This window comes from Eumetopias jubatus, unplaced genomic scaffold, assembly GCF_037043125.1.
Source record: "Eumetopias jubatus isolate StellerSeaLion01/CBP00866 unplaced genomic scaffold, mEumJub1_p1.0 scaffold_9, whole genome shotgun sequence".
Taxonomy (NCBI): domain Eukaryota; kingdom Metazoa; phylum Chordata; class Mammalia; order Carnivora; family Otariidae; genus Eumetopias; species Eumetopias jubatus.
The window spans coordinates 122945656-122959109 of record NW_028274815.1 but is presented as its reverse complement, the minus strand read 5'-3'; the positions used below and the strand labels follow the sequence as shown (position 1 = coordinate 122959109).

Below are 13454 nucleotides of genomic sequence, written 5' to 3'. Positions count from 1 at the left end.
GAAGAAGAGAGAAGGGGGAACAGAAAATTTATTTGAAGTCATAGCTGGAAATGTGAGGAAGGAAACAGATACCCAGATCCTGGAGGTACAGAGAACTCCCATCAAAATCAACAAAAGCAGATCCACACTACGACATACTGTAATTAAAATGGCAAAATAATGGTGATGAAGGAAAAACATTAAAAACAACAAAGCAAAAGAGGACAGTTACATACAAAGGAAATCCCAAAAGGCTAGCAGCAGCTTTTTCAGCAGAAACTTTGCAAGCAAGAAAGGAGTGGCATGATATATTCAAAGTGCTGAATGGGCAGAGCCCACAGCCAAGAATATTCTATCCAGCAAGGCTATCGTTCAGAATAGAAGGAGAGATAAAGAGTTGCCAAGACAAACCAAAACTAAAGGACATCTTGACCACTAAAGAAGCTCTGCAAGAAATATTAAAGGGGATTCTTTGAGTGGAAAGGAGAGAACAAAAGTGACAGTATAAAGGTAGGAAACACAAAAGCAATGAAAAATGAATATTTCTGGCAAAAATCAGTCAAGGGACTCAAAATAAAAGGATGTAAAATATGACAACATATACCTAAAATGTGGGGAGGAGTAAAGAATGGGTTCAAACTTAAACGACCATCAATTTAATATAGACTGCTATATGCAGAAGAGGTTGTATACAAGCCTAATAGTAACCAAAAATAAAAAATCAATAACAAATATGCAAAAAATAAAGAGAAAGGAATCCAAGTATATCACTAAAGAAAATCACACCAGATCAGAGAAATCTTCAGAAACAACTGCAAAACAAGTAATAAAATGACAATAAATACATATCAGTTGTTACTTTGGATATGAATGTACTAAATGCTCTGATCAAAAGACACAAAGTGACAAAGGGATAAAAAAAAAGAAGACCCATCTATTTGCTGCTTACAGGGGACTCCTTTTAGTCCTAAAGACACCTGCAGATAGAAAGTGAGGGGATGGAAAAATATCTATCATGCAAAATGGATGTCAAAAGAAAGCCAGGGTAGCAATACTTATTTTGGACAATATAAACATTAAAACAAAGACTATAACAAGACACAAAGACACTATGTAATAATAATGGGAACAATCCAACAAGAGATAAGAATTGTAAACATATATGCAGCCAACATGAGACCACCCAAATACATAAAACAATAACAAACAAAGAGGAACAAATTGATAACATTACAATAATAGTAGGGGACTTTAATACCCCACTTACATCAACGGACAGATCATCCAAACAGAAAATGAACAAGGAAACAGTGCGTTTGAATAACACACTAGACCAGATGTATCTATCAGATATATTCAGGATGTTGCATTCTAAAACAGCAGAATATACATTCTTTTCAAGTGCACATGGAACATTCTCCAGAATAGATCACATATTAGCCCACAAAACAAGCCTCAACAAATCAAGCATCTTTTCTGACCACAATGCTATGAAACTACAAATCAACCATAGGTAAAAATCTGGAAAGACCACAAATACATGGAGGTTAAATAACACGCTACTAAACAATGAATGGATCAACCAAGAAATCAAAGAAGAAACCAAAAAGTACATGGAAACAAAAATGAAAACATAATGGTCCAAAACTTCTGGGATGCAGCAAATGCTGTTCTAAGAGGGAAGTTTATAGCAATACAGGCCAATCTTAAGAAGCAAGAAAAATCTCAAAAAAACAACCTAGCCTCATCCCTAAAGGAGCTAGAAAAAGAACAACAAAACCTAAGAACCAGCAGCGGGATGGAAATAATAAAGATTAGAGCAGAAATAAATGTTACAGAAACTAAAAAAACATTTGAACAGATCAATGAATCCAGGAGCTGATTCTTTAAAAAAAATCAATAAAATTGATAAACTTCTAGACAGATGTACCAAGGGAAAAAAGGACCCAAATAAATAAAATCACTAATGAGAGGAGAAATAACCAACACCACAAAAATACAATTATAAGAGAATATGATAAAAAAATATATATGCCAACAAATTGGGCAACCTAAAATAAATGGATAAATTCCTAGAAACATGTAAACTACCAAAACTGAAGCAGGAAAAATGAAAAACTTAATTAAGACAATAACCAGCAGAGAAACTGAATCAGAATCAAAACACTCCCCAAACAAAAGCCCAGGACCTTCACAGGAGAATTCTACCAAACATTTAAAGAAGAATTAATACCTATTCTTTTTAAACTATTATCAAAAAATGGAAAAGGAAGGAAAACTTCCAAATCCACTCTAAGAGGCAGCATTACCCTGATACCAAACCAGACAGAGACACCAGAAAAAAGAGAACTACAGACCAATATCTCTGATGAACATAGAAGCAAAAATTCTCAACAAAATACTAGCAAACTGAATCCAACAATACATTAAAAGAATCATTCACCCTGATCAAGTGGGACTTATTCCTGGATTGCAAGGGTAGTTCAATATTCACAAATCAATTGATGTGACATATCAATAAGGGAAAGAATGAGAACCATACAATCATTTCAATAGACAAAGAAAAAGCATTTGACAAACTACCATTCATGATAATAACCTCAGCAAAGTAGACTAAGAGAAAACATATCTCAAAATAGTAAAGGCCTTATATGAAAAACCCACAGCTGACATCATACTTAATGGAAAAACCTGAGAGCTTTTCCCCTAAGGTCAAGAACAAGACAGGAATGTCCACTCTACCACTTTTATTCAACATAGTACTGGAAGTCCTAGCCACAGCAATCACACAACAAAAGAAGTAAAAGGCATCCAAATCTGTAAGGAAGAAGTAAATCTTTCGCTATTTGCAGGTGATATGATACTATATAGAGAAAACCCAAAAGACTCTACCAGAAACCTGCTAGAACAAATTCATCAATGTCGCACGACATGAAATCAATGGACAGAAATCTGTTACATTTCTATACACCAATAATGAAAGAGCGGAAAGACAAATTAAGAAAACAATCCCATTTACAATTGCACCCAAAAGAAAATACCTAGGAATGAACCTAACCAAAGAGGGTGAAAGACCTCTCATCTGGCAACCGTAAAACACTCATGAAAGAAATTGAAGATGACACAAAGAAATGGAAAGATATTCTGTGCTCATGGATTGGAAGAACAAATATTGTTAAAATGTCAATAGTACCCAAAGCAATGTACACATCTAATGCAACCCCTATCAAAATACCAACAGCAATTTTCACAGAACTAAAACAAACAATCCTAAAATTTGTATGGAACCACAAAAGACCCCACCCCAATAGTCAAAGCAATCTTGTAAAAGCAAAGCAAAGCTGGAGGCATCACAACTCCAGACTTCATGTTATATTACTAAGCTGTAATAATCAAAACAGATGGTACTGGTACAAAAATAGACACAGAGATCGATAGAACAGAATAGAAAATCCAGAAATAAGCCCACAATTATATGGTCAATTAATCTTCAACAAAGCAGGAAAGAATATCCAATGGTGAATAGGACAGTCTCTTCAACAAATGGTGTTGGGAAAACTGGACAAAAACATGCAAAAGAATGAAACTCGACCACTTTATTACACCACAGGCAAAATTAACTTCAAGTTTGATTAAAGACCTAAATTTGAGACAAGAAATCATAAATATCCTAGAGGAGAACGCAGGCAGTAACTTCTTTGACATCAGCCATAGCAACTTCTTTCTAGATAGGTTTCCCAAGGCAAGGGAAACAAAAGCAAAAAGAAACTACTGGGACTTTATCAAAATAAAACGCTTCTGCACAGCAAAGGAAACAGTCAACAAAACTGAAAGACAATCTATGGAATGGGAGAAGATATTTGCAAATGACTCATCCGATAAAGGTTTAGTATCCAGAATATATAAAGAACTTATAAAACTCAACTCCCCCAAAAAATCCAATTAAAAATGGGCAGAAGACATGAATAGATATTTCTCCAAAGACATACAGATGACCAACAGACACATGAAAAGATGCTCATCATCACTCATCATCCAGAAAATGCAAATCAATCTACCTACCATGAGATATCCCCTCACAGCTGTCAGAATGGCTAAAATCAACAACACAAGAAACAACAGATGCTGATGAGGATGTGAAGAAAGGAGAACCCTCTTGCATCATCGGAGAGAATGCAAACTGCTGCAGCCACTGTGGAAAACATACCAAAGTTCCTCAGAAAGTTAAAAATAGAACAGCCCTACAACCCAGCAATCACACTACTGGGTATTTACCCAAAGAATAGAGAAAACACTAATTCCAAAGGATACATGCACCCGTATGTTTATAGCAGCACTATCTACAATAGTCAAGATATGGAAGCAGCCCAAGTGTCCACCAAATGATGAATGAATAAAGATGTGGTGTAGATACACAACGGAATATTATTCTGCCATAAAAAAGAATGAAATCTTGCCATTTGCAATGACATGGATGGAGCTAGAGAGTATTATGCTAAGCAGAATAAGCCAGAGAAAGACAAATACCATATGATTTTACTCATATGTGGAATTTAAGAAAAAAAAAAGCAAAGGGAAAAAATAAGAAAGAGAGACAAATCAAGAAACAGACTCTTAACTACAGAGAACTGATGGTTACCAGAGGGAAGTGGGGGGGGGGGGGCAGAGGGATAGGTGAAATGGGGGATGGGGATTAAGGAGGCCACATGTGATGAGCACTGGGTGAGGTGTGGAAGTGCTGAATCATTATATTGTATACCTGAAACTAATATAACACTGTGTGTTAACTGGAATCCAAAAAAAAAAAAAACTAATCGACAGCTTTAAAAAAAGAAAGAAACCATAAGCCTCCCTCCCCACGATTTCTGTCAATCACTGGTACTAACGTGCTCACAGGCTCCTCGGTTCACACAAGTAACCTCCGCCCCTTTCTGTGTCACCTAGGTAACAAAGCTCAATTCCGCCTTGGTTTTCACAAGAAACCACCATGGGCATTGAGCCTTATACATATTATTATAAATTTACTGAATATTTAGGAGGTTGGAGGGACCACATGATTCATTGAGTCACCTTCCACCCTTTCACTGGTTCTCCTATGCTCCCAACCTTTCTCATCGCCTGGGTCCCTCTTAATAGCCCACAGCTCTCTCTCCTTGGACATGAACAACAGTGTCCCCATGTCCAGGATGCTGCCCACCTCCACTGCTACCCCAAGCTGGCTGAGAAGGAATTTTCACAAGGTCAGTCCTATGGGTATTATCCTAAGGAGAAATTTTCATAAGGGATACTAATGGGGGGGGCTTCACTTTATCCCCCTTGTTTGAGTGACCGTCCCCTGCACTGCCTGCTTATGATAGCTCACATTGATTGAGTACACACGAAAGATCTCTGTGCTGCTAAGTAACACATTAAAATTCCCAACCACTCATAAACCAGAGCAGCTATAAGATGTGGCCAAGTCACTCAGCTAAAAGGCATCAGGGCTGGGATTTGAACCCAGGGTGCTTCAAGTGGGAGCCCCATTACCTTTAGCTATACTACGGACACAGGCCAAAATGGCAGTGCCCACCGAGACACCATCCCAGTACTTGGACACCAGGACAGCCTTGAGCTAAACCACAGAGGACACTTCTTGTTGGTGAGAATCATTTCCAAGCCCTAAAGGATCACTGGGAACAGAACACTGGCTTCCCCCATCTTTCTCCTGTTTCCCATACCTGGACTATGTAGGACATCCATGGCTGTGGGGAGACCTGATGATGCTTGGCAGCTCCAGCACCCCGTTTGTGCACACATCACTGGGCTGGATGTCGCCATGCTGCTGCTGCCACCTCCGGTCTCATGAATCCTCCCATCCTCAAGTGGGAGGATGGCTCCGATTTAGGATTAGAAGAACCCGGCACCCTTCCGCAGCCCTCTGGGCATCATGGGAGAGTGACCTGGAAAATCGAATGCAGAGAAGTGTCCCGAAATATAGGAGTCTTGTTTGAGGCACAGTAGAACCTATTAGCTTGAGAAATTGGTCTGGAAATCTTATTAAAAGAGACAAATCATTCCGCCTTCTCTCTGGACTGAAAATATTGGGGGTAATAGACTTTTTCCCTGATGCCTGGGACCCATGTACCTCACGTCAGAATCACAGCTAACCTCTGGCAAGGCTCAATTCAATGCAGGTGATGAAGGCTATTATTTTTTTTAATGGGCAGTTCGGATTAATTCTGATTTCTTTGGTTAGCCACCGCCTTACCTCTACCAGTCCTCATTACTGTGAAGGTTGCAAGCCAGAAGAGCCAATGGCAAAGAGAAATCAAATTCAGATTGTGGGTTTGTCATTATTGCACAGCTCAGCAGATAACTGTCCAGCACCGCCACCATGCACGCACACCCAGGTCCTTTCTCAACGTGCCCAATTAACCCATGATGGACACAGGAAAGCAAGGCACCATTGCATTATGAAACCTAGCCTTGCTCATCTTTGCTATTTAAGAGGAATGATAAGAAGAATCTTTCAAATGTATGTGTTAGCTATTTATCATTATGTTGGTTATGTTTGCTGGACACTGATATGTTCCAGAATAATGTGACTCATTGGAATTTAGTGGATGCTTATTCCATGCCTGGCACTGTGCAAAAGGCTTTCTTCACATGTGTCATCTCCTTACATGTTCTTGGAACAACCCTGTAGGTCAAGGGTTGGCAAACTTGCTCTGTAAAGGACCAGAAATATTTTAGGTTTTGCAGGCTACTTTGGGTTATGCAAGGTATTCTCAATTACTCAAATCTGCCGTTGTAGTTTGAAAGCAACCACAGACAACACATAAATGAGTAAGTATGGCTGTATTTCAATAAAACTATATTTACAGAATAAGCCAACTGGCCAGGTTTAGCCTGTAAGCCATCATGCGAACATGTTATTCCCAAGCTGGAATTTGGGCTCTTTTCTCTCTCCTATATCCTCCTTCTTCCTCCCTGCTCTTCCATTCTGGTTCTAGTTCTGGAGGAAAGATAGAATAAAAAGTTGTTTTTGCATGTGACTGGCCAGGGACAGTTGGCTGATCTCAACCAGAGGGAGAAGGATCATTTTCATGAAGGTCCTGCATCCATGGTGGCCATGGCGGGGTGGGGGGAGGGGCATCAGATATCCCTGGGAAATCCCCAGATTTCTCAACTCTGGGGCTATAGACCTGGACAGGGTCTATCTCCACGCCCCTTCAAAACTGGGGATTTGAGGAAGGCTGCTTTGCCCCTCTCTGAGCCATAACCCCTGCCACCTACCTGAATATTCTTTCATCAACAGATAGAGGGGAATAAATTACTGTCTCACCTTGATGGTGCTATAAATGTAGGGAACAATTTAGGATCTTAAGCCAGAGTTTCTCAATCTCTGCTCTATTGGTATCATGTAGGATGGTTAGCAGCATCCTGGCCTCTACATGCTAGATGCCCATAGCAACCCCCAAGTGTGACCTTCCAAAATGTCTCCCAACATTGCCAAATGTCCCCCAGCTGACAAAACCACCTCTGGCTGAAAACCACTGTCTTTGGTCAAAGGGCAACCACAGCCTTTTGCCCTCAGCTGTAGGTTCTAACTCCCAATTCCAGAAAAATAGGAAAGATCACAGGCAGGATTTCTCAGCACCATGTCACATGATCTCTGGTGCAAGGTAAGCATAACTGTCCCCATCTTACGTAGGAGAAAACAGGCCTGGGTCACAGCAAGTGAGCAGCAGAGCCAGGATGGGGACCCAAGCCTGTCGGATGCCAAGGCCTATGTGTTTCTTAAACTAGTGATGATCTGATGATGAGAGGGACACTGGGAAGGTTTTTCCGGAATGGGGAAGTTTGCCTGGGTTCGCATTGAACTAGAGACTGTACTTGCTCTTCCTAATCCTGCCAGCATTTCAAGGGAGGTATTATTCCCCCTTGCTTTACAGAGGAGGAAACTGAGGCCCAACAACCCTAACAAATGGTTTGAAATCAACATAGCAAAGATTTTTAAGTCCACGGTTTCTGTGTTCAGAGCTTTGACTTTTCAACAACAAACATGGGTGGCTGCTCCCCAACGGGGAAGCGGGGTCAAGTTTCTCACCTACTACTCTACCTTCCTAGCCAGCATGTTCTGCAGGCAGTAGGAAAGGGCTTGGTGATAAATGAGTCCAACGCCCGCCACCCCTCCCTCGGACTCTCTCTCTGACCTCTCCCTTGCCCCAGCTCTGTATGCAGTACTGGCCTGAGAAGACTGCAGGGTGCTACGGGCCCATCCAGGTGGAGTTCGTGTCCGCAGACATCGACGAGGACATCATCCACAGAATATTCCGCATCTGTAACATGGCCCGGGTAAGCATCCAGCCTGCCTTGGCTTCCTGTGCCGCTCCTCCCCAGCCCAGACAGAGGCGGTCCCCAGCCAGCCAGGAGTCTGTGCTGTGCTCTCCTGATCATCCCATCCTTGGGGAAGTGATGCTTCTGCCGATTCTGGCTTCAGACCCAACAATGGCTCCAGCGCTCAGAGACGCACGGGGAAACCTCCAGCCTGCCATCTGTCTCTTTCCTGACACGCTGTCTTATAGTCAGAACTTCTCAGAAATCAGTGCTTCCCACTGTGCTGTGCTGTTTTGGCATGAGGTGACGGGGTCTTTGATTGGATCCAGTAAGCTTTGGGCTAGACCCTGAGAACACCAAGAGGGAAAATAATTAGTTGCTTCCGTGGAGAAATTCACTGGCCAGGTGAAGGAGAAGTGGGTGGGAGGGAGCAGATGAGTAGTCTATGAAATGGCTAAAGAACGACTTTGGTCTTTACTGGGGGTCCCAGGGTGAACAAAAACTCCATCTCTGCCCTCAGTTCACTGTCCAATGGGAAGGTGAGCTATGTTCTGGCACGTGAACCTTGGGGGGAGAGATGAATTCTGCCCCAGTAGAGTCAGGGAAGGCTTTTCCTAGAGAAAGGGACATTTGAATTGGGTTTTGGAAACCAGTAGTTTTCCAGGGAGAAAGGGGGTGCAGGGAAGTCATGGCAGGAGAATCCACGTGCACAAAGGTAGAAAGAGGAGTGTGTCCCCATGGCGACACAGCGTTGACCCCATTCGGTCTGTCTCCCACTCCAGTGCTGCAGCCCCAGGGCCTGTGAAGGGCTTGCATCCCTGACAGAACAGCCCTAACGGCCTCTCTGTTCTCAGCCTCAGGATGGGTATCGTATAGTCCAGCATCTCCAGTACATTGGCTGGCCCGCCTACCGGGACACACCCCCCTCCAAGCGCTCTCTGCTCAAAGTGGTCCGACGGCTGGAGAAGTGGCAGGAGCAGTACGACGGGAGGGAGGGGCGCACCGTGGTCCACTGCCTGTGAGTGCTATGGAGGGTTCTCTGGGGGCGGGTGACTGGTATCTGTCCTGGAGGATGCCACTGACCATGGGCATGCCTGGCTATACCACATCTCAACATCCCTTAAAACCCCAGGGGTGTGTATTCAAGAAATTACAATCTTTTATGTACTGGGGTTGCCCGTCTGTTGCCCTGAACTAACCAAGGTTATGTGACATGTTATTGATGCAAAACCTGGTGGCCTTTCACAAACATCGGGGGCGGGCAGGCTGCCCCCCAGCACTCACAGTAGGGAGGTAAGCTCCACTCCCCCACAGGAGGCACGATGTGTCCTGTTAGTCGCAAGAAAGCTAGGACAAAGTGGGTTCCACTGACCAGACCCTCCAATTATTTCCTAAAGAAGGCAAAGAAGAAAGAGAGGGACAGGTGTTGATTGATGCCAGACATTTTAAGTGAATCTTAAAATTAAAATACCATCTGCGAGGTAGGTGTTATCATGTAGTAAAAAACAGGCACAGACAGGGGAAGGGACTGGGCAGTTAAGAGAGGAGGTTTGATTTAAAGCCGCTGGCCTCCAAGCTAATGTGCCATCTGCTAACCCACACTGCCTCTGAGTAAACCAAAGGACCCATCCACCACGTCACCTTGTGGGGTCATCTCTTGCTATGGGCATAGTGGGCACGCAGGGACACGGGGAGCCTGTGGGGAAGATCGATGGCTATGAAGAGCCCTGGGAACACTGTTTCCCACAGCTCAGTGGGCTCAGGTGGGCTGTGTTTATACTTCCACTGCTGGGGCATGCTGGAATCTCTACCACCTATCTTAGAATGGGCGTGGCTGGGGCACAGGGGTTCCCAAATAGACCTTGATGCCCAGTGTAGCTCAGGACCCTTAGGGGACTGGGGCTGACAAGCTGTCATCAAGAAAGTCACTTAATTGAGTGAGCCTCAGTGTCCTCATCCGTCCAGTGGGTATGTTGAATTAGGTCATCTTAAGACCCTATCGTGCTTTGGTAGGAAATAGAGAACAAATACAGTTCATCTACCAACATACAGACCCACAATATCATGGTAGCAAATATGCACCTGTTGTAAAAGTGATTACTTCCAAGAACCTGTGTCAGACCCTGCCAGAGGAGTATAAAATGACCTCAGAGAAGGATCCTGCAAAGATCTCGGACCCAGAACACATGTGCAGCCCCAGCCATAACAGCCGTGTGTGCAACATCTGACTGACAACCGTCGCTTTGCTGCCTACAATGTGGAGGTTGGGGGGAGGTGACTGAGCGGGCCCTACTCTCTCAAAATGTCGTGTCAGAGGACTTGGGAGCAAGCTCTTCCCTTTTCAGAGTAAATATTTCTGGAGCCAGCAGAGGCATTAATAACACCTTACTGACCTCAGAATCGAGTTCAGTCTTTACAAAACCAGCTTATTATTCCCACCTTTCAAACAAGTGGTGCATTCACATGTCAGGAAAACCAGACAGGCACGCGCACACACAGCTTAAGGCCACCACCTATCACAATCCTTTCTTCTCCAAGGACGCAAATCACAAACCAGGGACCAGGAAGATGCTGTGAGCTGTGTCACGCTGATGGGCGCTATCAGCCAAACCAAGCTGGTTCTGCCCACATCCCAGAACCTGGCAACTGGTTCCCTGCCAACGAGCCCCTGCCCCCTTCAGGTCCCTCCCGCACACTCAGGTGGCCTCCCCTGTAGCACACAGCCACAACTGTCCCCATCCGGTCTCAGTCCACCAGGCCCTGGGACACCTGTGCCCACTCACCTCTTCCTCTTGGACTCTGCTGTTCTTGCTTCGGAAAGTACTGAACCCTCCTTCTGGGTGGGGGGGGTCCATTCTTCCTCCTCTGCAGGTGATTGTTTTTTAGCCCAATTTTTGGGAGAAGTACTTTTTTATCCAGGTCCCCCCTCACCAAGGTGACCCACAGTTTGAGCCCAAGTAAAGCACAGGCATGTCCTCTTACCAACGGGGACCATGGCATCCTCGGAGGCCAGACACAAGAGACGCCAAATGCAGGCACTGGCCAGTGAGTGGAGGGCAACTGTCTGTACCCGACACATCTGCTTGTTGGGTGTCCTGTAGATAAAACATCTGGGAAACCGAGCACCTTAGTTTCCATCCAGATGTTCTTTAGACATAGGCCATTACATGCAATCATTAGCTGCTCTTGGCAACACGCCCAGGAGTTCCAAATCAGGCAGATTCCTAAAGGGACTTTCTGTAAATACTTGGAGGGGTGTTTCCACGAACAGGAATTATGGAGCACTGGAAAAGAGAGACAGAGAGGTGACCTGCCAGGAGCCCTGAGCTCTGCTCTCCCAATCGACAGGGTCTTCCTTAAACCAGGGTGCCCAGGACCTATCATTTCAGGATAGAACATCTCAGACCCACCCAGCCCCACCTCCAAACCTAGGCTGGCTGACCTGAGGCTGTTTCTGTCCTTAGTGGATGGAAAGAACTAGAATGAAAACCACCTGGAACCTTCCACGGTCTTCACTGGATGTGTAGGTGGACCCAGAGCCTCCTTTTGGACAAGGATGCAGGCACCACACGTACAAAGACACCGTCACACTATTTGGGTCAGTGTGCCATGGGTGACTGTAACATGCTCATAGAACCAAGGAAACATCGGGCTAATTGAATTCTCAAAGAGCATCTAGTCCAACCCCTCCATTATATGAATAGGAAAAGACTTGCCCAAAGTCAAAGCAGGTTCATGGCACCAGCAGAACTCAAATCACTGAGGCTTTCACCATAGCCTGACTTTTGCACGTACTGGGCCAGCCACTGCCCACTACTCCTGTTGTGGTTTTAGGATCATCAGGTGCCTGGGGGGTACCCAAGCATATTCACTCACCTCTGTCACTCTGTGTCTAGAAATGGGGGCGGCCGCAGTGGGACCTTCTGTGCCATCTGCAGTGTGTGTGAAATGATCCAGCAGCAAAACATCATTGACGTGTTCCACATTGTGAAAACGCTGCGTAACAACAAATCCAACATGGTGGAGACCCTGGTGAGTGTCTCAGGAGGCTTCTCCCATGGTGGGGGACTGACCCTAGTTCCCTGATCTGGAGAAGACAGCCTCAGATAGTAAAAACACCCAACAGCTGGCTGCGTACAGAGTCCTGACAGGCCACAGCCTTGGTACACAGTTATTTCCTGCAAGGCAGCCCAAATACTCATCCTGATACACTAATCCTGATACCACGAATTCCGGCTTAGGGGAAGGGATTCTGGCTTAGGAGAGTGTGCATTGTATTTTCAATTTAGTCCAATCCTTTCTAATTAACATATGCGACTTGCACAGCCTAAGCACAGGGCTCCGACACCGTGCGGAAAGGGATGGACAGTACGTGGGTGGGCGGAGCCCAGGTCATCAGGCCCACTGCACAAGGAACTTTGCTCAAAGAGTCTTAACCGACTTGAAGCGTGGTCCTACTCAAACTCCAGTCCACAGGCCGGCAGCATCAGCATCACCTAGGCAGGCCCCTGATTGAAATGCAGAATCCCAACCCACTCCAGATATTTACTCAGAGTCTGCATTTTGGAAAGATTCCTGGGCCCTTCATATGCACCTTACAGTCTGAGAGGCACTGGAGTCCAGAACGGTGAAAAGGAAAGGAATGACCCACTGGGTACCTGGGAAGGCATGGGTGTAAGCAGGCATGGGGCAGAACTTGGGGGGATGTCCAGATACGGATAATTACGTGGGTAATTTTGAGTTGACTGTTAGTATGGATGTAGATAAAGTTTCCTCCAAAATCTGCGTCTCTAACCTAAATGCATTTCCCCTTTCCTTTGCATCTCTCTCTCTTGCCTCCTCTACTCCTTCTCTGCCTGTCCCCCTCTCAGGAACAGTATAAATTTGTATACGAGGCGGCACTAGAATATTTAAGCTCCTTTTAGCCTGATGGGATGGGGAGCCTGCCGGAGCCCAGAGGCTGCTGCAGCCAAGCCCCCTTTTCTGTGAATGGCAGTGACTGGGCTCAGGGGCTAAGAGGCAGCACCCTGCCCAACTCCAAGGAGAAGACTGGTGGTCCCGTGTTCCGTGGTGGGCTCTGCACCTTCCAAGGGGTCTCCTGTAGCTGTGGGAGATGCTGCTGTGAAAGGCCCAGGCTTCCCTTCCACACCCAACCA

At 44.9% G+C, this 13454-nt stretch overlaps 1 protein-coding gene across 1 annotated transcript in view; it reads left to right on the top strand.

Annotated features, from left to right (window-relative positions):
• The window catches only part of PTPRT (protein tyrosine phosphatase receptor type T), an 856863-nt gene extending 843640 nt beyond the window's left edge, over nt 1-13223 (top strand). The window contains exons 30-33 of the mRNA XM_088026646.1: nt 8191-8316; nt 9153-9316; nt 12195-12330; nt 13170-13223. Coding sequence (XP_087882772.1) covers nt 8191-8316; nt 9153-9316; nt 12195-12330; nt 13170-13223 — 480 coding nt within the window. The remainder of the gene's footprint in view (nt 1-8190; nt 8317-9152; nt 9317-12194; nt 12331-13169) is intronic.
• Nucleotides 13224-13454: the final 231 nt, after the last annotated feature.